General features: G+C 37.6%; 1 gene segment (V, D, J or C); it reads right to left on the bottom strand.

Moving 5' to 3' along the window:
- Nucleotides 1–12,279: 12,279 nt before the first annotated feature.
- Nucleotides 12,280–22,608, bottom strand: LOC128632985 (immunoglobulin lambda variable 2-23-like). The segment is given in 3 exon segments: nucleotides 12,280–12,456; nucleotides 21,961–22,283; nucleotides 22,423–22,608. Coding segments are annotated over 3 exon segments (519 nt in total).
- Between the last annotated feature and the right edge of the window lie 428 nt (nucleotides 22,609–23,036).

Here is a 23,036-nt window from a genome sequence, read left to right on the forward strand (position 1 = left end):
TGATGATAGTTTGGACTGGATTAATGTGCTCATCACCAGCCTCTGCTTGAATAACAGTTTAATGTTACTTACTTAAAACATTAAAATGGAATTTTGTATGTCATGTATAATATATACTTATTTATATTTATAACAGGTGTTACAGAGTGGATAAGTAACATGGTTTACCTCAATGTAAGTTCAGATCTCTCATAAAAATAATTTTTGTCTATGTCTGTATCATGACCTAATACAGCTACATTCAACATTGAAAATGAACTTTTTTAAAATATGAAAATAAAATCACCTAAAATAACATAAATGACTTACCAACATGGGTAACTGCTATGAAAACAGAGAAGAAGATTAACATTTTTGTTCTGAGTGTCTTAGTAGATATGAATGGCAGTGCTGTCTCTGTACACATCTAGCCCCACCCTCATATAATTAGGTGTAGTCATGTCAATTCTTTCATAAGTCCCTAAGCTTATAATTCTGTAAACGCAAACCTCATTTAATTTGATATTACATATGTGGTGTAGCAATCCATTAATGAGAGAAATGAAGTAAAATCCTGATAATACAGTTTAATTGTGTTGTTGTTAATTGTGTTTATGTTGACTTTTGTGAATATTATGATATTACACAGTTCACTAATAGAAGGTTTTCTGAGCACATCCCTTATTTATCTTCAGTAACGGCTTTGTCCTGTTCAGGGATGCAGTGGATCTGGAGCCTAACACTGGGTGTAAGAAGTTCATCATGGAAGGGACACCACTCCATCACTGGGCTAACTGACCCTGGAAATGTAAGGTGGAAATGCTGTTTTCTTTCTTATTCTTTTCGTTTTCTTATTCGTATTTTAGTATTTTCTATATTATTTATTTAGTGGGGGGCATGGTGGTTTAGTGGTTACATAGCGTTTGCCTCACACCGCCAGGGTTGGGGGTTTGAATCCTGCATGTTCTCCCACAACCTCCGGGTACTCTGGTTTCCTCCCCCCGTCCAAATACGTGGCATTTCCAAATTGTCCGTGGTGTGGGAATATGTGTGTGATTGTGCCCTGTGATGGGTTGGCACCCCTGCCTTGTGGGCCGGGTCCCCTGGGATAGGCTCCAGGCATGACCCTGTGTAGGATAAGCAGTACAGAACATGGATGGATATTATATATTTATTATTAAACATGTCAAAGAAGTCTGTGTAACCATTTTCATGCTTTTTTATAAAATTATATTTGTGAGGCTGCAAAAAGTTCTCACCAGTTTTGGGTGTGTCTCTAGTGGTATTAATAGGCCAAACTTGTTGTGCATCAGCAGCATGATTATAATCTTAGTATCCAATGAAATGTAGTATTCAGGCAGATTTAACAGTTCACATCTCCTGACTAAGGACAGTGCACAGAAAACCAAAAGTGAAGCTACTCTTAAAAGTGATTGTATATCATAACTTCCTATGCAAATACAAATATCCACCAAGAACAAATTACAAATGTCAAAATGTTGTTTAATTTCCACTTTTCAGGCCTGATGAACTGTGAGTTGGAGGCAGAAGGTAGCATTGCTGCTTCACAGTGCCATGTACCCCTGTTCAAGTTTGAGCTCAAGTTACTAAAAGCTAAAAAGGCTGGAGTCATCATCAATTGTTCACAGAACTATGTTTTAGATAATACTTATATATAAACATGACCCTTATTCAACAAAGCTCTTCACAGTCAGATCTTGTCGTGAAACAAGTAAAAGCAAATTCCACTGAAAGTTTTCTTATATATCTCTATCTTTACAATCAAACTCACATTTGTTTGTACACACACACCTACATGCATAACACACAAATGAGCAAATGAATGAAAATTGATTACAGTGGGTTGTGGGGAAAACCTGACGTGTCATTAAAATATATTTTGGAAAATGAAAAATGTAGATTTGTGAATTCACAGTGATTAATATGTAGTTGTTGTGTTCTTTATTCCTCTTTTTCTTTCAGCTGCATATGTTACCACAAATGTTGTTTGTCTCTGTGGTTAACAAGTTGGCAGGGAGTTACTTTAATCTTCACTGGTTTAAGAAATTTGATATAAACCATTTTTAGGTTTTTGTACAGCCTTTTATTGACTCTGTATCACTGTGATCCTACTCTGAGACCACAGTGATAGAGTGCAGAATCTGAGAGCTTTAGACCTTTTATAGTAAGTTCAGTAGAGTCTCCGCTTGTTTTTGTCTCTAATCGAGTGTCAGTGGCCTTGCGCTCATGAGAACTATATGACCTTGCGCCTTTATACAGTAAAAACTGTGGTGAGCTCTTAGGATATTGTTTGTACCAGTAAAGATAAATGTATTCACTGCTTGACTCATATGAACATTTCAAAGTAACAGTGTCTTTTTCATGCCTGACAATGTTGGCATCTTCATCTGTCGGCCAGATTTCATCTGCAAAACTGCCTGTTGTAAAGAAGAACATAAAGAAATAAATCTGTGAAGTATTTTTGTAAACAAACCAAAACATCATCTTCAGAAAGGAATACCATAATGCTTCAAACATGGTTCTGAATTAACACAATAAATTAACTGATGAAAATAAATTACCTTTTGTTACAGTGAGAATCAGGGGTATGTATCTCACTATGTACAGTAAGTTGTATAGTTGAGACATTTCTGAACACAGCTCTGTGAGGATTCTGTATAATAGTGCTGTATGTGCTGAACTTTACAGATGAGGGAACACGTTTCTAGAAGGTCACACCCAGGAAGTGCTGCTGTTTTACCATAACTTTGTACAGATAATCACTTCACAATATCAGCAAGCCTCACCAGTACAACACAGAACTATTACACTGTTGCTGATCAACCCACTGCATCCGACTTCACCTCTTAAACATATCTTTTGGAGTTAGAGGCTGTTTTATCTCCCAAGATTTAACCTCTGTAGTTTCGATGTTTTTTTCAGTAATCCTATATAATAATTCAGTAATAATTTTCTGTACCACTTATCCTTACTTTGTTGTGGGGGACCTGTAGCCTATCCCAGGGGGCATGGGGCACAAGGCGGGGAGCACCCTGGACTGGCAAGCCAATCCATCGCAGGGCACAATCACACACACACACACACACACACACACACACACACACACACACACACACACGCTCTTTTACATACCAATACATGTTATAATAATAATAATAATTATTATTATTATTATTACTTGGGTAACACTTTACATTAAGGTTCCCTTTGTAAAGCATTTATATAGGTGTTCATTAATGAGTAATAACTCATTTACAAGTGCAATATAAATCATTGATAGGCAGTTATAATGGCATGAATAAAAAGTGTCACGCTAATGAAATACCTGCCAAATAGTGAGCCATTAATGTAAAGTGGACACCTGTATATAACTCATGTATAAATGGTTCACAGGCGTCCACTTTATATTAAGATACACTCTCACAGGTTACTGATATTTATAACTCATGAATTATTGGCTCACAGGCATCCACTTTACACTAAGGTGCACTTTCACAGATTACTAACGTTTATAAGTCATGAATAAATGGTCCACAGGCATCCACTTTACATTAAGGGGCTCTTTCACAGGCTACTAACATTTATAGCTCATAAATAAATGGTTCTGTGAAATCCTGTACGGACTGCGCAATACACTTTTTTAATGCAAAAACTGCATTTAAAAAACTGCTAAAACACTTCAGACATTTATAAGAACAAATTGCCCATTCATAAAATAACCACAAAAAGTAAAAAAATCACAGGTGGAAAAAGGCTACATAACATTTGTTTGTGCATCATTGAACCAACAGTGCTTAAACTATACAACTGTTAAATTGGCCACATAAGTAACCAGCCACAATATAGTAATAGCAACAGTTAACAACAAAGTGCTGACATTTCATGTAACAAATTGCAGTTTGTATAGTATGAACCTGAACATCAGTGCCTGTAGTAAAATTACAAAACTTATTTAGTTTTTCAGTCCTAGAACTGTAGGGAAGAACCTTTCAGAATTCATCTGCATAAGGACTTTCTGAATAAATTCACAGTAGTATTTGAGCTCTTTTAGGTATGCCAAATTAAGGACATAGATTGCACCCCACATCACTGCAACAGATCTGATGTGGTCAAGAATTATGACCCCATCAACAACAATTCAAAAGTGTCCAAGATCTCCTCCTTCCTTTCTAATGACAGAAATAGCCATGGTGGTGTTTGCCAGGTCTTTCAAGAAGTCATCTCTTTGTATACCCTATATTCAAATAAAAAGAAACATAATAATAAGTTATTAGACATTGTTTTTTGATTGGTAACTGATTGATGATTTTAAATCAGTTGTGCTGTTCTCCAATGTTATCCTTTGGTGCTTCATCTGATGGTGCAGCATCATCCATTTCTGACCTCTGTTGGTGCAGCATCATCATTGCTTTGACATCTGTGTGCCCGAGGTGTAATGACGGTATCCAGTCAGGATGACACTCTAGCATTTCATAGTCTGGTTTGCCTGAAAAAAGGACAGAATTTATTTTATTTGTTATGTATCTATGGAGCCAGCTAGTTGTACAAAGTTAGCTGTGTAGAAACAACTCTACAGCACATTTACATTACTAGCCGTAACCAAATAAAAGTTATAGGTGATTGTATAATAACTTCCCTGTGTGAAAATGCCATGAACACATGAACGTGTGTCGGGAAATATTGCTGAATGTGATGTTTGTTTGTCTTACAATACAGAAAATATTTATGAAGTATAATCAATATGTGTAAATACCATTTGGTTATGTTAATGAAGTATATTCAATATGTATAACCAACATTTAGAATTGTTACTTACACATAATCAAATAATCAATATTAATTAATAAGCATAACCTATATGTATCATCTATATTTAGAAAAATCATCTAAAGCCACAGAATAATGTTTGATCATGTTATATTCTAAGTGTCTATTGAGTTAGATGAATTCTGTGCCTTACTGTACAATAATTGTTTTTCTGTACCAGCCTATATCTTCCTCCACAGAAGTAAATAACTGTGAGGCCAGATACCAATTAACGAGTTAGGATAGAGCCTTAGGAGGGGAGGTAGGTTTCAGCCAAAGAAGGGAGTGTTGGTCAAGGTCACGGAGAAACAAAAAAACCCTAAAGACTCTGACTGAGTGAAACCTTTTTTTTTTTAAAAAAAAAAAAGAAACCATGTCTTCCTAACACCATTTCAAGAAAAACAACTACCTGCGCTTGCTCCACAAATTTAAGATAACATACAGACATGAATAATTAATTGTGGTGAAGAAGATTGGTCTCTTTTAATGAGGAAAGGCAAAAACCCTGCGTAAGATGATTACGCTGTGGAGATAAGTATAAAAAAGGGCTGTGTGTATTTGCATATTTTAGACTTTCCACAGCCTGTCTAACTTTATTGATTAAATAAAGTTTGTTTACTTTTTGACATCTACTATCTCGCTGTCTCTGAAGTTTTTGACTTAGGCTGGAAAGATTGTTTTCCACGACAACAGCTGCTACCCATGCCATTTGTTAACTCAGCGACATGAGTTCTTTTGTGTTGCTTCCAAGCTGGAATGCTGAAAAATCGCACTCCATTTTCAATATTGTTTCCACTGCAGTCATGCGAATGGTATGGCAGTCGAAAACACAACAAGGATTTACCATTTCAGTGTATTTTGAAGTTAAATAATGCAAACACCATTGTCTAACTCTGGTACTACTCAGTCTCTACCATGCTTCCGTGTCCTAAAGTCCCAGAATGCCTTGTGTCTCTTTGGTTGACGTCACATTTCCGAAGTCTATCGTGAGCTTGCTGTGTCTCTGAAAAGATTTATAAATCCCAACACTATATTGTGATCCAATAGGAATAAAACTGGAAATTCGTCACATAGTAAAAACATTCTACAGTGAACACACACACACAATCGTTCACTGGCAAAGTACAAGCAGGCACAATCTCTCACACATGCTACAAATGCATGCATACTCACATGCATGTGACTTCACGTGCAATGTTGACCTACACTACAAAAAAACTCTGTAACTTACAATGTGAATGCTTTAATGTTTAGCATATTATATTATGAGTCAGCACTAATATTTTCTTTAATCAATCAACAGACTGTTTACTGTAATGAATGGTACTGCATAATATGAAATACATCTTACTTACTGGGCAAATTGATGGTATGATGAAACTCCATAAGTGGAATGGTCTTCAATTCACACCGTGTGGTACCAGAAATACCAAGGAAACTGCTCATGTGTTATATTAATACGCACGTGCAAAGAGGGCCTCAAATGAAACCATCATATTTTTTTCTAACTGACTTTAATTAATTCACATAACTTGGTTCAAAACACATGTGATATGCATAAAAAAACAATTAATATATATTTATATATTTCTAATTAATTAAATGAGTACAATTTAATAACGTTGAATGTAATTAGGGACAATATATATATTTATTTTTTCAGTGTGGTAGGCAACATGATTGGAAAAGTGACATGAGTCGTGAGATATTAGAATAAGAAAAAACAATACAACACTCTTCAGTCTCACTATAACATTCATTTTGCAATTAACATCATGATAATCATGAATCTGGATTTGAGTCAAATAAGTATGAATAAATACATTTATTACGCATTTATAACATGTGAATTAAATATGGATCACTATTTGGCAGGTATTCATTAGTCACCTTTTTTATTCATGCAGTTCTAGCTGCCTATCAGTGATTTAAAATTCAATTGTAAATGAGTTATTACACATTATTGAATACCTTTATAAATGCTTTACAAAGGGAACCTTAATGTAAAGAGTTACCATTATTTGTTATGCTTATATTACATCTGTTCATTTCTCAAACTGCATGAATAAAGTTGGCTTTTACCCAGATTTCTACTAGCCCTAGCTCTGTAACCAGTGGAATATACAGTGCCCTCCACTAATATTGGCACCCTTGTTAAATATGAGAACAATTGTCTTTATTGTTTAATCTTTTGATCTCATTGATATAAAACAATTGCAAACAAAAAACCGAGGTTTATCAAAAATAAGAATCTTTGTTAAATACAGGCGTGCAACAATTATTGGCACCCTTTTAGTCAATCATAAGTTGGACATAAGTTCTAAGCATGAGGAACAAGTATATGTAAAATGCAAATGTACCTTGAAATGTGCTTCAGAAATCAGTTTTTTGTTCCAAGGAGCTAGGACCATCCTGAGCTAAGATATCGAGGTTTCCATAAACATAACAATTTGCTGTGTGCTTTGACAAAGTGATTATATATATATATATATATATATATATATATATATATATATATATATATATATATATATATATATATATATATATATATATATATATAACCTTCTCAAATTTTGTGTGTCTGAAGCAGGAAAAATTTAAGTATCAGAGCGACCTTGACAAAAGGTCTTGTGGGGTGTTCCCAGTATGCAGTGGATATTACCTACAAAAATTGGTCCAAGGAAGAACTGGGGACAGGATCATGAGTTCCCAAGGCTTAGTGATACGCATGAGGAGCGAAGGCTAGCCATCTGGTCCCACAGAATAGCTTCTGTAGCACAAATTGCTGAAATAGTTAATGGTGGCTATGATAGAAAGGTGTCAGACCACACAGCATGCTGACCCCTGTCTTCTGCTGAAAGCAGATACAATGGGCACATGAGCATCAGAACTGGAATGGAGTAATGGAAGAGGGTGGCCTGGTCTGGTGAATCACATTTTCTTTTACATCATGTGGACAGCTGGGCGCATGTGCATTACATACATGGGGAGGATAAGTACTATGGGAAGAATGCAATCTGGGGGAGACAGTGTGATGCTCTGGGCAATATTATGCTGGGAAACCGTGGGTCCTGGCATTCATGTGGATGTTATTATATAACATTGTTGCAGTCCGAGTATACTCCTTCATGGCAACGGTATGCCCTAAATGCTGTTGCCTCTTTCAGCAGGTTAATGCTGCCACACTGCAAGAATTGTTCAGGAATAGTTTGAGCAACATAAAGAGTTCAAAGTGTTGACTTGGCCTCCAAATTCCACATATATATTATATAACATTGTTGCAGCCCGAGTATACTCCTTCATGGCAACGGTATGCCCTAAATGCTGTTGCCTCTTTCAGCAGGTTAATGCTGCCACACTGCAAGAATTGTTCAGGAATAGTTTGAGGAACATAAAGAGTTCAAAGTGTTGACTTGGCCTCCAAATTCCACATCTATATCCAATTGAGCGTCTGGGGGATGTGCTGGACAAACAAGTCCAATCCATGGAGGCCCTACTTTGCAACTTTACTTCTTGGTTCCAGATACCACAGCACAGGCCTTGTCCATGCTTTGACGGGTCAGAGCTATTTTACCCAGAGGGAAAGAGAAAGAGAGAATACGCTAAAAAGTAGCAGGTTTCCTGGTCTCCTACCATGCATTTTGAACTTTAGCTGTTGAGCAGGCTCCAGTATCACAATAAAAACCGGGTCAAGGTTTTTGTACAGTGCAGATGGATTTCCTGTCACTGTGGGCTCCAGAGCACAGTAGTATAGTGCAGAGTCTGATACAGCAGCAGAGGAGATGAGCAGATCCACTTGTTTACCATTTTTATCAATGTCAGCAGACAGACGTGGTGGGATGGAGTTACTTTTAAATCCACTTGGATCAATAAAAAGAAGGAACTTGGGTGTAGATTTTGGATATTGCCTGTACCAGTGCAGGTAGTTTACTGTACCACTGAATTTTTTGTAACTGCAGGACAAAGTAACATTATCACCTTCACCTATATCTTTATGAGGGAAAAGTGGCTCTATTGAATCTGCCATGGAGTCACCTGTCATAGAGAAGAGAACATAATGTTTTTAACCATTACATGTTTGGATCAAGCAACAGTTAAATAAGTCTCACATTCTGCTTTTTTCTAACACCACACAGACTACTTAATCATTAATTCAACATTTAATATTTATGCAATATTTATACAAAAAGTCAATGTTAACTCACCTAGTGAAAGCCACAGACACATGAATATAATAGTGAACATGATGAATGGTCTTAGCTAAATAAAACTATTCTGGGGCATTTCTGTACTCTAATATAGTAACATCAAATTTCATGAAGCTCCACCTCACAGCATCACATGACACTGTCACTCATGTTGCTGACAGATTGTTGTTGTTTCTTACTAAAGCATCATGGCTTTGCATTCAGCCTCACATTGAGAACCTGTCCTGGGCACATAGTAAACAAACACAAACTGAAAGCAGGAAGAGAATGTAATTATTGGGGAAAATATTGATTGCATTCTATATTAAAAAAAAAAGAAAAAAAGCTAATTAAGTTATCAAGCATTTTAATTATGTATTATATATACAGTGGGGTCCAAATGTCTGAGACCACTAGTGAATTTGTTTGCTATTCTGCATTATTTTCTAATTTTATGCAACAATTTTCAATGCAAGTTATATTATTCACAACAACTTTAGTGAAATGTAGAATCTTTGTAATATTTACATGAATTTCAGGGTTTCTTAGCATTTGGTATGTTCCGTTTTTGCTTTAATGACAGTGTGGATATTGGATATTGCTTGTACCAGTAAAGCCAAATGTAAATGCTGCTTGACTCACATAAACATTTCAGAGTAGCAGTGTCTGTTTCTTTCCCAACGTATCAATGTGGCTCGTTTCATAGCAACTACACCACCCCGAGAAAACAAGGAAAATAACCCAAAGACACACAAAAACTTTCTGCTTCCTGCATGAAGGGCAGGCTAGTATGACAGCACCAGCTATACAAAAGGGAGAAGAACCCCACCAATCGGAATCATACCCACAAAGTTCACTGCAAATAAACACAGCAATAATAACAGCCCTTGGTTAGGTAAAGCCTAAGGTGTAGCCAAGAACTCCCCCCAGCCTCAGGAAGCACACTGCTCCTACAAGGAGAAAACAAAAACCCAAAATCATTTACAATATGCTCAAAGCAGGCAAACAAAAGAATAAAACACAAAACAAAGACAAACTTGCTGTCACAAAAACACAGAGATAACTCCGAGCTCACACAGGTTACAGGTAGCAAGTTTACCAAGACTGACCAAAACCACTACTACCACATAGTGGTATCAGCATAACTGATAAAGACTGTTACAACAGTTAAATTCAATAAAACTAATCTCTGTGATGGTAACAAACAAATGAAACAAAATAACAAAATAAAACAGCCCAAAGCAGCAAAGCAGCCCCAAACCAAGCAAACGCAAAGTAAAAGCAAAGCAAACCGAAGCAGCAAATCCAAACAATCAAGCAAGCAGCAACTTGGCTCCGCAAGTGAGAGGGAGGAGCTGTACCGAAACAACCACTTCTCACTCAGCCCGCCTTATCGCATGCAAAATCGAGGACCCATGATCCGGTGACATCGTACTCACGATGGCACATACGAAAATCATGATATCTTCTTTAATAGTCATGACAGCAACAGCTGGTGTGCTAACTGGAGTTACATTAAACTACCATGCTACACAGATGGGGGTCTTGACGGCACACCGCACTGAGAGTGAGCAGCACATCACACTTACACCCAGTCTCAGTAGCCCAACATCACACTCTGTAGTCCATAGCAATGAAAGGAAGGGGCGGGTTTTTGACCATGACGCCTTCTGGGAGGCCTAAACAACCACTTATATACTGTGGTAGGAAGATAGCTTATTGGCCACATAGTTAATAAGGGTGAAGTTTTAACCACGACACACACCCCACTACACCAACAATGTTAACATCTTTCTCTGGTAGCCCAATTTTATCTGCAAAGCTGCGTGTTGTAAAGAAGGACATAAATAAATATATATGTAAAGTATTTAAGTTAAGGAAACAAAACACATTTTCTATATATACCTTAATTCTTCAAATATGAGTAGTAATTAATATAATTAACTTAGTTATCAATTAAAATGAAGTACCTGTTGCTACAGTGAGAATCAGTGGTATGTATCTCACTATGTGCATTAAGCCATTTCTGAGTACAGCTCTATGAGGATTCGGTATTATAGTGCTGTATCTGCTGAAAATACATCGGAATTTCATGCCATCTACCTTATTTTTCCTTCTTCCTATACTCTTTCTATACTCTAGTATATACAGTGTCAAAGTTTTTTTTCTTAATTTGTCTGTTTATTAATGTTTTTTCATACACATCTTTACTTAATCATTACTATGTTTAACATACAAGCTAACAAAGAAGCTGTTCCCTTTCAAAGGGAACTCTACGTTGTGTTTAGCATAACACTATGGGAGTATCCTCGCGCGTGACCGGCATCTGAAGTTTGTGTAAAATCATGCCTATATATTGGGTTTCAGAGCCTCGCGGATCTGGGCCGGCCGCTGCCGATGCAGCTAGCCATCTCAAGTCTGGTGGATCTCTCTTGGATCCGGAAGAGGAGCGGGAGATGATTGCTGCTCTATCTCTTGCTCTGCCTTCCGGGTCTGGCTCTCCCCTGGATTTTGGAGTCCTCCTTCCGCTATGGAAAGCAGAAAAAAGACACACACACACAAAAATAATAGTATTAATTCCCCTCTGACTCCGAGGAGTGTCTTAAAAACTGAGAGCAGCATATAAAGAGCTGCTTGAAGTGATTACTAAGGCTGGTTGAGCTTTTTTCTCCCAAGTGAATGTAAATCCCTCACACTGCAGAAAACGCCACTTTTTTCCAGAAGTGCATGACAAAATATCAGGCTTCTGGGGAAAACCATGCATAAGCTGTATTTATAACCCCACGATGTTGGAATATTCGGCCATTGTGGGGAATGAACGTTATGGCTATTTAGCTATGCTGAAGGTGGAGGAGGTGCTTGCGAGCTACCTCTCTCCATCGACGGCAGGTAATTAGGAGGGCTGGCTTTGCCATCCAAGCCATGTAAGTACACCGTAGCATTGGTGGGTCTTGTAGTGGGTCTTGCTTGCGGGTCACGGCAGACAATGACAGTCTTGCAGGCCTACCAAGCAGACCTGCTGAGTGAGCTCGACATATGATGGCATTCAGCCAGTTCCTTCGCTGTTGTGTCGAGTTCACCTGGGTAACCACGAGTGGATCCCAGGCCAGCGTTAGTGTGAAGGACACCTAGAAGGTGAGTACGGCAGCCTGTCAACCCCTGCAGACAGCCAGACGAGAAGCAGAAGCAGAGAAGCAGACAAAGAGGAGTGATCCTGAGGGACTGTGGAGGGACATATCAGGGGACATGAGGTTGTAAGGGCAGTTAGCCCCCAGTACTACTGTAGTGCCTCCCATAGCCAAGGCTGTCCCAAGTTTTCAGTGTTCTCTGGTCAACGAGCTGTCACAGGGTAACAAAAATCTGATGCTGTCCCTCCAATAGAATACAGAATAGTTAACATCACATAAAGACCATCTGGCAGCTTGGAAACTACTGCCAAATGTGTCTCAATGGGTTCTGTCTATTGTAGAAAAGGGTTACCAGGTCCAGTTCAGAGCTCGAGCCTCCCAGTTCAGAGGTATGCTCACCACAGTAGTCAGCACAGGCCAGAGCCCGACGTTAGCGCAGGAAGTAAGCTCCCTCTTGGACAAAGGGGCCATAGAACATGTACCCCATTCCCTGAGGGAGGGAGGCTTTTACAGCTGTTATTTCCTGGTCTAAAAAAATAGAGGAGTATACAGCCAATTTTAGATCTGTGTCATCTGAACTGTACTCTTCAGACATACAGGTTCCAAATGCTGATGATCAAAATTATTATTCCACAGATTCAGTTTGAGGACTGGTTTGTGACGATAGATCTAAAAGGTGCATATTTCCACATAGAAATATTGCCCAGTCACAGGAAGTTCCTGGGGTTTGCATTGCAGGCGACACATGCCAAAATCAGGTTCTATCCTTCGGGCTAGCTTTATCCCATCGCACCTTCACAAAGTGCATGGATGTCATTCTGGCTCCATTGTGACTAAAGTGCATCCGTCTTCTAAACTACTTGGACTACTGGTTAATTCTAGCAGAATCCAGGGAACTGACGATTCAACAATGAGATGTTGTTCTTTCCCACATGAAGAGCTTGGGGCTCAGGTTGAACCTCAAGAAAAGTATTCTATCTCCAGTGAATTTCTCGAGGACAACTTTTCTAGGGGTTATATGGGATTCTAGTATGATAAGGGCATTTCTATCCCCAAAAGACATATGGTCGATCCTATAACCATTGAGCAAGATAAAGCTGGATCTGGGCATCCCCTCCAGTCTCTATGTGAGACTGTTGGGGCGTAACCTCTGAGAGTAATCAGTGTCACACGGTGATGCCTAGGTGCTCTGAGAATTTGGAGGTGTCCCCAGTTTCTAACCTTGGGTCACACTATAGGGGCATCTCCTTATCACAAGATGGCAATGACAGATGCCTCCCTCACAAGCTGGGGTGCAGTCTTAGGTGGCTGTCCATCTCGTGGTCTTTGGAGCAGCCCTCATCTGGAGTGGCATATATACTGCCTAGAAATTCAGGCAGTGTTCCAGCACTGAAATTCTTTCTTCCTCAATTAAGAGGTCACCATGTGTTAGTTGTCACAGAAAACATAGTGGTGGTCTCATATATCAACCACCAAGGAAGGTTACGTTCATGTCCCTTGTTCAGACAGGCAAAACTAATTCTTCTCTGGGCAGAGGGAAAGTTCTTGTCAGTGAGTGCAATGTACATTCTGGCCAACCGGATAGTTGCAGCAGCTGAGGCCCAGGGGGTTGGAGGCTCCATCCTCAAGCGGTGGAGTCTGTTTGGCTGAGGTTTGGCCAAGCAGAAGTGGATGTGTCGAGACAACACGCTGTCCAGCCCTCACTCCTCATGTACCATTGGGGCTGGATTCCATGGTGCACATGTTGCCGAAGTCACCTTAATCGCTCTGCTCCCACAAGTTCTAGTGAGAGTTCACCAAGACTGTCTGTGTCTGCTGCTAGTAGCACCTAATTGGCCAGCTCGAATATCGTTCTCAGAGATAATATCTCTGCTAGGCGGCACTCCTTGGAAGATTCTCATCTGCAGGGCTCTACTGTCTCAGGCCAGAGAGTTGCTTTATCACCCTTGGCCAGAACTATGGAACTGTGGGTCTGGCCCCTGAGGGGCATCAGCACATAGATTCCCACAACTGAGGTGGTAGAGACTGTGTTGAACACTAGTGCACCATCCAGGAGGAAATTGTATGCACTCAAGTGGTGACTTTTTTTCTCGTGGTGTGAGGAACATCAACTAGACCCAGTGAACTGTGAAATCGCTACAAGCCTGGAGTTCTTACAAGGACATTTCTCAGCGGTGATGGCTCCTTCTACATTCAGGGTCTATGTGGCCACCATTTTGGACAGCCATGCCCCTATTGATGGAGTCTCTGTGGGGAAAAATCCTCTAACTTCGAGGTTTATGTGTGGTGTCAGGTGTCTGAGGCCCACCTGGGACCTTTCTGTGGTGCTGGACAGTCTGTCAGGTGCCAGAGACACTTTGGGCCCAATTTGGAAATTTTCACTTAGGGGTGTACTCACTTTTGTTTCCAGTGGTTTAGACATTATTGGCTGTGTGTTGAGTTATATTGAGCAAAGTGTCATTTCTTCAGTGTTGTCACATGAAAAGATATAATCAAACATTTACAAAAATGTGACGGGTGTACTCACTTTTGTGAGATACTGTACATTACATGACGTTTTTTTTAAGATTGTCACATCGCTAGTAGTCCTAAACTGCCCCTAAACTGCCTAAACTTTTTTGGAACATGTTGCATGCATCAACTTCAAAAGAAATATTTATCTTTAAAAAGCTATGCAGTTGTTTAGGTAAAACATCAACTACCCTGCCTTTATACATCTTTTGTTGAAATACATGTCAAAGTACATTTAAAAATCACTCCTCTTTGTTTTTATTTGCATTTTCTCTAGTGTCCCAACTTTTTCGGAATTGGGATTATAAATCTAACTCAACTATCCGGTTCCTAAAATGAATAAGAACCAAGCTATAAATAGGGTTCACATAACTACCTGCTGGAAAATGGTTCAGTTTCCACATTTTTCATCTTAAACAGTGTTATGAAAACAGCACACATCCATAACTGACTATATACAACTACACACATACATACACTTACTGTCCACTTTAAAAGACCTGTACACCTGCATGTTCATGCACTTAACTAATGTGCTAGCAGCACAATGCAAAATAAATAAATAAATAAATAAAAACCATGCAGATACAGGTCAAGCGCTTCAGATAATGTTGACATCAAACATCAGAATGAAGAAAAAATGTGATCTGTGTGACTTTAACAATGGCATGGATTGGTACCAATTTAGATAGATAAGGGAAATGGGGGAATTTCGCTAGGACACTGGGCTTATACCCCTACTCTTTACGAGAAGTGTCCTTGGATGTTTAATGACCACATAGAGTCAGGACCTCAATTTAATGTCTCATCTAAATGACTTTTTTTTTTTAAATAGTATAGTGTCCCCATCACTATACTGGGGCATTAAGCCCCATACAGATCACAGGGTGAGCATGCCCCGCTGACCTACCTAATAATACTTCAAGCAGCAACCTTAGTCTTCCCATCCAGGTACTGGCCAGGCTCAACCCTGCTTAGTTTCAGAGGAACACAAGGCGAGAACTGCAGGTTGACACAGCTCTGGCTAGACTTTTGTTATCTTCAATTATAGTGGAGAGATAGACTGCTCTTGCAACACTAAGAGATTGTCTGTAGTTCAGGAGGCTCTCCTTCCATGCTGTTTTAAATACTACCAGTTTGGCATGCCGCCATTTACGTTCTAATTTTCGAGTGGTGTGTTTTAAGGTACATGTGCTATCATTATACCAGGAAGTATACGGGATGTAATTTTTCTCTAATTATGTTTATTTTAAGTGGAAGTACCTTATCTAGTGTGCAGCAGAACGTTGCAAAGAACTTGATCAGACCCTTGATCAAGTTCTTTGCAATCAGATGGTGATCCAATCATAGGAGATATCTCTGGGAGGTTGTCGACAATCTCTGGTCACATCTTGCACTTCACCCATTGTCTAGCTTTTGTCGTCTGTTGCTGTTCATTGCTCTTGTTATGTTCTTTAATCCATGTATGTTTTTGCTTTGATATCCTACTTTGTTTTGTGTTTCCAAACTATCTCATTTGTATTCTTTGTTTTTTCATTAAACTACAATCTGCACGTGTATCCATCTTCGCTGTCGTTACATAACATTTATAAACTGCCAATTATTTCAAATTATTTAACTTTATATTATATTATTGAACTTTCTATTAAGTCTTTATTATGTCAGGGAAAATAAGAACATGAACCTTGCAAAAAATATTAAATCAATAAAAGAATACATTTATTGATTAAATATAAACATTTATTTTCATAGATTTTTTCCAATTTATAAGCATTACCAAAAAAATTATATTGTTGATATTCAAAGACAAACATACATCAAAGTCTGGGAACTAAGGAAGCAAATTACATTTAAATAAAACAGGTAAATAGCTCCCCCTCCTGAAAAAAAAAACAAAATACAAACACTTTTTGTACAGCCTGTTTGAGTTTTGTGTCAGTGTGGGCTCCAGGGCGCAGTAGTACAATGCAGAGTCTGATACTGCAACAGTAACAATCTCGAGATCTACTTTGTTTCCCTTTTTATGAAGTTTGATGGATAGTCGTGGATCAGGCTGTGTAGCTTCAGTGACAACATTTGAAGATACAAGAATCATCAGTAGAAACTCTGGTCCAGATTGAGGCTTTTGTCGATACCAATGGAGTCTGTAAGCTGATGCATCATATGTGCAGGACAGTGTGGTGTTGCTGCCTTCACTTGAATATATGATGGTTTGGTCTGGTGTAATGTTATTGTCAACAGCACCTGCTGTAAAGATATTGCAATTTTTTTATCCAACTGAATAATCATGTTTAGGTATCAAATCTCTTATGTACACCTAATAATTGTGTATAATATAAATCACTTACCAATGTTTTTAATGACTATGAAAACAAAGAAGAGTAACATGATTGTTCTCTGTCTCTCTCTTGCAGTAGATATAAATTACAGAATCACTGTGAAACTGTCTAAACTGTCTCATCACATGGAGCTCCACCCACTCTTACTTAGGTGTAGTGATGTCAACTCTGGCATCAGTCCCTCAGTTTACGATCATGGAAATTCTACCATAATTTATTTAGAAATGAGAAAGAAAGGTTTACAATACATTATTTAAATAAAATCATTAAAACAAGTATTGAATGTTGATAAATTTTCCCCTCTGCTGCTTCGGTTTGAGCTCACACATCTGCATATTTAATTCTGGCACAAGTTTTTATGCTCGAGACCCTTACTTACACAACCCTACCTATTTTCTGGGCTTGCAGGTGGGTAAAGTAGGTAAGAATTTTACTCAAGTACAAGTAAAACTTCTCATAAAAATAATTGCTCAAATTAAAAAGTAATAATGTTAATAATTACTTGAGCAAGAGTAATAAAGTATCCAATGCGAAGCCTACTCAAATAGCAAGTTACTAGGTACTTCAGATCTGATTTAAAAAGGGAAAATCACAAATCTCAGACTCCATGAAGATCTGTAAGTCATACCTCTCCTTGAAAGTCTGTCTGTCTGTTCTGTTTATATGATATGAAACCTGGGTTCAAGATACCCCAGTCCTGTGATGGGTACAATAACACAGAACCTGAAATTTTCATCACAAAATCTCAAACACATACCCCAAAACAAACATTTTCCTGTTGACTCTCTTTATTTTCACATGTTAACACAAACTTGTTAGCATCTGCATTTAAACCAGACAACAGAAAACAAAAGAACAGTCTATAAAACAGAACAGAATAAAAAGTGTGTCCTGCCTCCGTCCACATGCTTGCTTCTTCCCCCTTTTTGTTCATTATCTTCCAGGTCTGAGCCACTAAAAAAGTAAGAACATATTCAGACCACTGCATGGTATCGCTGTAGTGTATAATACATGTATAATGAGTATAAACTACATATATTCATTAACATTTAACAGTAATGGAGAAAGCCACCGGATGTAGTGAAGTCAAATTACATTTCTGTGATTAAAAGTTAACTTTGAATGAGTATGGCCAGTTAAACTTACTCTTAAAGGTAAATTTTATTCAAAAGTTATTCAAGTAAATGTGACAAAGTAAATATACCCCGTTACTATCCACCTCTGTGGGCTTGGGTCTGGTACTATGGGTTCACTGGTTCGTTCAACCCTCCACTGGCTGAGGTTGGTTCCCTGGCTGGGAATTGAACGCAGACCTCAGCAGGAAGAGTGCTGTTTATGCTTATAGGTTCCTGTCATCAAATTCGCAAAGCGGCTCCACTGTCTCTGTTTGTTGATGGCTCTGTTTTAGAGACCCAAAGTAAGATGAAGAACCTTGGTGTAATTTTTGACACCAGCCTCACTTTTGATTTTTTTGTTCAGGGCACTGTGAAGGCATCCTTTTTTCACCTCAGAAATATAGCCAGACTACGCCCAATGCTAAACTTATCTGTCGCTGAAAAGCTGATTAATTCATTTGCTGTCACACCGCTGGATTACTGTAATGCCGTTTAAGCCAGAGTTTCTAAAGCCGCAATAAACAAACTGCAATATGTTCAGAACTCTGCCACCCGGATCCTGACGGGAACCAGGAAATGTGACCATATTACTCCTGTTTTGAAGTCCTTACACTGGCTCCCGGTCAGGTTCCGTGTCGATTTCAAGATCATGTTTTTGACAAACAAGGCATTACATGGATTGGCTCCGCAATACTTATCTGGCTTATTAATCCCTTACACCCCAAATCGCAGACTGTGCTCCTCACAGTGTAATCTGTTAACTGTTCCACAAACACACCTAAAATCTATGGGTGACAGGGCTTTTTCTGTCTATGCTCCTTCATTTTGGAGCTCTCTTCCTCCTGAAATCAGGGAAGTCCAGACTTTTGGCATTTTTAAGACACACTTTTTTAAAACTTGCATTCGACTGCTGATGTCTTTTTAGATTGTTTTATAATTATTTTTTATTATAAATGTTGTTGTTGTTTTTTTCTTATTAACTTTTATTTGTTTTATTTTTCTGTGGACTGTGATTTTATGTACAGCGCTTTGAGAAGCTGCTTTAAAGGCGCTTTATAAAATAAAGTTTATTATTATTATTATAATGTGGATGGACGCCGCTTGCTGACTTTAGTGAAAGAAACAAAAGTGTTCTTCAAAATAAATGAAAATACAGTAGAAGGGAAAGTGAAACTACAACAACTGAGAATGATATCGCAAAATAATTAATGTAAAGAATAAAACAGTATAATTTAAATGCTGACACAATCCAGAAGCTCCTGGCAAACTATTTGAAAACAGGAATAGTATGACAGTTGGTATGGACTTCACAGTTGGTATGAGGTGCTTCTCCTGAATAGCTGTCTTTGGTCACCACCAAACATGTCTGCTGTTACTGTGGCCATACAACTCTATCTTTAATTTGTCTTTCCAGAGTGCATTATTCCAAAAGGCCCGGTCTTTGCCTATATGCTCACTGGCAAACTGTAGTCTTGCTGTAATGTTCTTTTTAGACAAAAAGGCTTTTTCCTGGCATGCCTACCATTCAGGTCAAATTTGTGCAATCTCTTTCTGATTGTAGAAACATGCACTTTGACACCAACAGTTACAAGACTTACTAGCAGATCCTGTGATTAATTTTTGTGGCTCTTGGAGACTTCGTTTTACATCAGATAGTTTGCTCTTTGGATGAATTTGCTGGGACAACCAGTCCTGGAAAAATTGGCCATTGTTTGAAATTTGTGATATTTGTAGATGATTTTCCTTACAGTGGAATGATGCATTACACATAATTTGGAGATCTTTTTAAATCCCTTGCCAGACTCATAGGCATCCATAACTTTTTTTTTTTTTTCTGAAGGCCTTACAGAACTCTTTAGATGTTTGCATGATGATACTACACACCTCAGTAACAAAGGGAACACCAGACACTAGATATAAATAAGATGCACTCTCACAAGTTCTAATCACTGGCACCCAATCTTGAACACATGATTCTAATTTTATGGATTTGAAGGTGATAAATGTAGGGGTGTAGTTATTTATTCCATGTGACTGATCTGTTGTTTTTTTTAAATTATTATTATTATTATTATTATTATTATTATTATTATTATTATTATTATTATTATTATTAATTAAATTGTGGAAATTACTACAAAATGTCAATTTTATGTGTCATTTGATGGAGTGTGTCAACTTTATTTATAGGCACTGTTTTAAAGAGGATCAAATGTTTGTTTGTCCAAATATGTCCAAAAAAAAACACCAGCAGTTTCCATGGGGTGTACTTACTTTTTTCACATAATTGTAACTCAATACTGTCAATATCAAGTGTCAATAATATACATTCTTTATAAATCATGAGAGAGAAAGACAGAGACATCCCCAAAAATAGCATGTACATTCCTCAAAATTATTGGCAAAACTGCTTTCAATATAACAAAACTGTGTCAAAGTTTTTGTACAGCACAGTTGGATTTCCTGTCACTGTGGGCGCCAGAGCACAGTAGTATAGTGCAGAGTCTGATACAGCAGTGGAGAAAATGAGCAGATCCACTTGTTTCTCTCCATTAACTTTAGCAGACATTCGTGGTGGGATGTTGAGACTTAGCTCTCCACTTGGAGTAATATAAAGAAGGAAGTCGGGTTTAGATTTTGGATATTGCCTGTACCATTGGACATTATATATGTTTTCAGTGAAGCCTTTGTAGCTGCAGGACAGAGTAATATTATCACCTTCATCTACAACATTGTGACTAACAAGTGGCTCTATTGGATCTGCCATGGAGTCACCTGTTGTAGAGAAGAGAGAATATTGTTTTTTTAAATAATAAAGAATAATAATGTGTTGAATAAATCATATTCATTCAATCAGAAATTAGTATTTTTGCAGTAACAAAAATGTAAACTCACCCAGTGAAAGCCACAGACACATGAACATAATCTTGAACATGATGAATGGTCGTAGCAAATGAAAATATTCTTTCTATAGTCTGATATGTTAACATCATAAAGATTCCTGAAGCTCCACCCCATAGCATCACATCACAGTGTCACCAATGTTGCTGAAAGATTCTTGATTCTTACTTCAGCATCCTGGCTTAACATTCAGCCTCAGTTAGGGAATCTGGCCTAAATACTGTATATTTTAAGTAAACACACACTAAAAGTAGGAACTGCTAATAAAAGCTAATAGTCACAATAATATAGTTTAAATCATGTAATCATTTAAATAATTTTTATACAATGATTAAATCACAATTTACCAACTAAACCAATCAATAATTTAATTACACATTACTAACCAATCTAAAAAAAATTATTATTACTACACAACTAAGACAATCAGTAATTTAATTACACATTTTCAGTGGTGTCTCTGAATCTAGTGGAACCAATGCTCCATTTAAATTTAAACTAGTTTCTAAAATTATTGAATTTACCATTTAAAAACTAGATGTAGTTTGCCTTTGTATTTTTATTGTCAGTTTTATTTCAGATTCCATCAAACTAGAATAGACCAAATAAATAAAATCTAGCAGTAATGCTATAGCTATAATGCTGCACAAATGTGTAGAACAGAGTGTTTCCTGAAGTTCTAACCCACAGTGTATATTTGGTCCAGGTTTCTGTCCTGGTGAAGCTGACAGCATGATCTTCAGAAGCCAGTGATCGGTGCAAGAAGGCAATAATGACCAGTTAACCAATTGAGTGTGAGTGTATATAGTTGTCATGTTTAAACCCTTTTTGTTTTTCATTTGTATTTATTTCAGCTGCATATGTTACCAGAAATATTTGTGGTTAAATGATAACAATTTGTTAAAGGGAGTATCTTTGATGTGGTTTTTGAAACTTCATATATACTGTTTTTGTACAGCCTTTCAATGACTCTGTATTACTGTGCTACTATTCTCAGAGCACAGTGATAGAGCGCAGAATCTGAGAGCTTTAGACCTCTGATAGTAAGTTCAGTAGAGTCTCTGTTTGTATTTGACTCTAATCGAGTGTCAGTAGGAGTGCTCTCATCTGATCTTGACCTTGCGCCTTTATACAGTAAAAACTGTGGTGCGCTGTTAGGATATTGTTTGTACCAGTAAAGCAGAATGTAATCACTGTTTGTATCATATGAACATTTAAGAGTCACAGTGTCTGTGTCTTTCCCGACAATGCGGACATCTTCATCCTTTGGTCCAATTGTATTTGCAAAACTGCCTATTTTAAGGAACATAAAAAAAATATTTAAAATTATTTTGCAATCAAACCAAATCATTAATGTAAGAAATTAGTCACTTTATTCTTAAACATGTGGGTATTAATTAATACAATTAAGTAAGTAATGAAAATTAATTACCTGTTGCTACAGTGAGAATCAGTGATGTGTATCTCACTATGTACAGTAAGTTGTGTAGTTGAGACATTTCTGTACACAGCTCTGTGAGGATTCTCTATAATAATGCTGTATGTGCTGAACTATACACACAAGGGAGCACTCTAGAAGGCCACTCCCAGGAAGTGCTGCTGTTATAGAATTACTTTGTACACTATAACATATGTACATGTTATTTAACAAATATATAACATTAACTTCTTACACATTTTCAAGTGTATGAAAAACATTTTTCATACACTTGATTTATCTGTGCAGCATTTCATTAAAGGCCAGTTTTCCTTCCTTCACTAAAATTCCCTCAACCAAGTTCAGTAGGTCAGAAGTATGTGAAATACTACAGGGTCATATCTTTATTAATATATACCTTTACTTTGCTTAATCATTCTATGCATCTTGTTCTGAAACAGAGACTTGGAGTTTGGTTGTTTGTAAATGTAGTAAAGTAACAAGAGTGAGTTAATAATAGTAAGAACTTAATAATAATAATAATAAACACTTTTCAAGTAGATAGCTGTACACTTGTCACGATATGGAGGCTGAAATGGATGCAAGAGCAGATAGCTTTAATACAAACA

The sequence above is a fragment of the Ictalurus punctatus genome, chromosome 7, assembly GCF_001660625.3.
Source record: "Ictalurus punctatus breed USDA103 chromosome 7, Coco_2.0, whole genome shotgun sequence".
In the NCBI taxonomy this organism is placed as follows: Eukaryota; Metazoa; Chordata; class Actinopteri; order Siluriformes; family Ictaluridae; genus Ictalurus; species Ictalurus punctatus.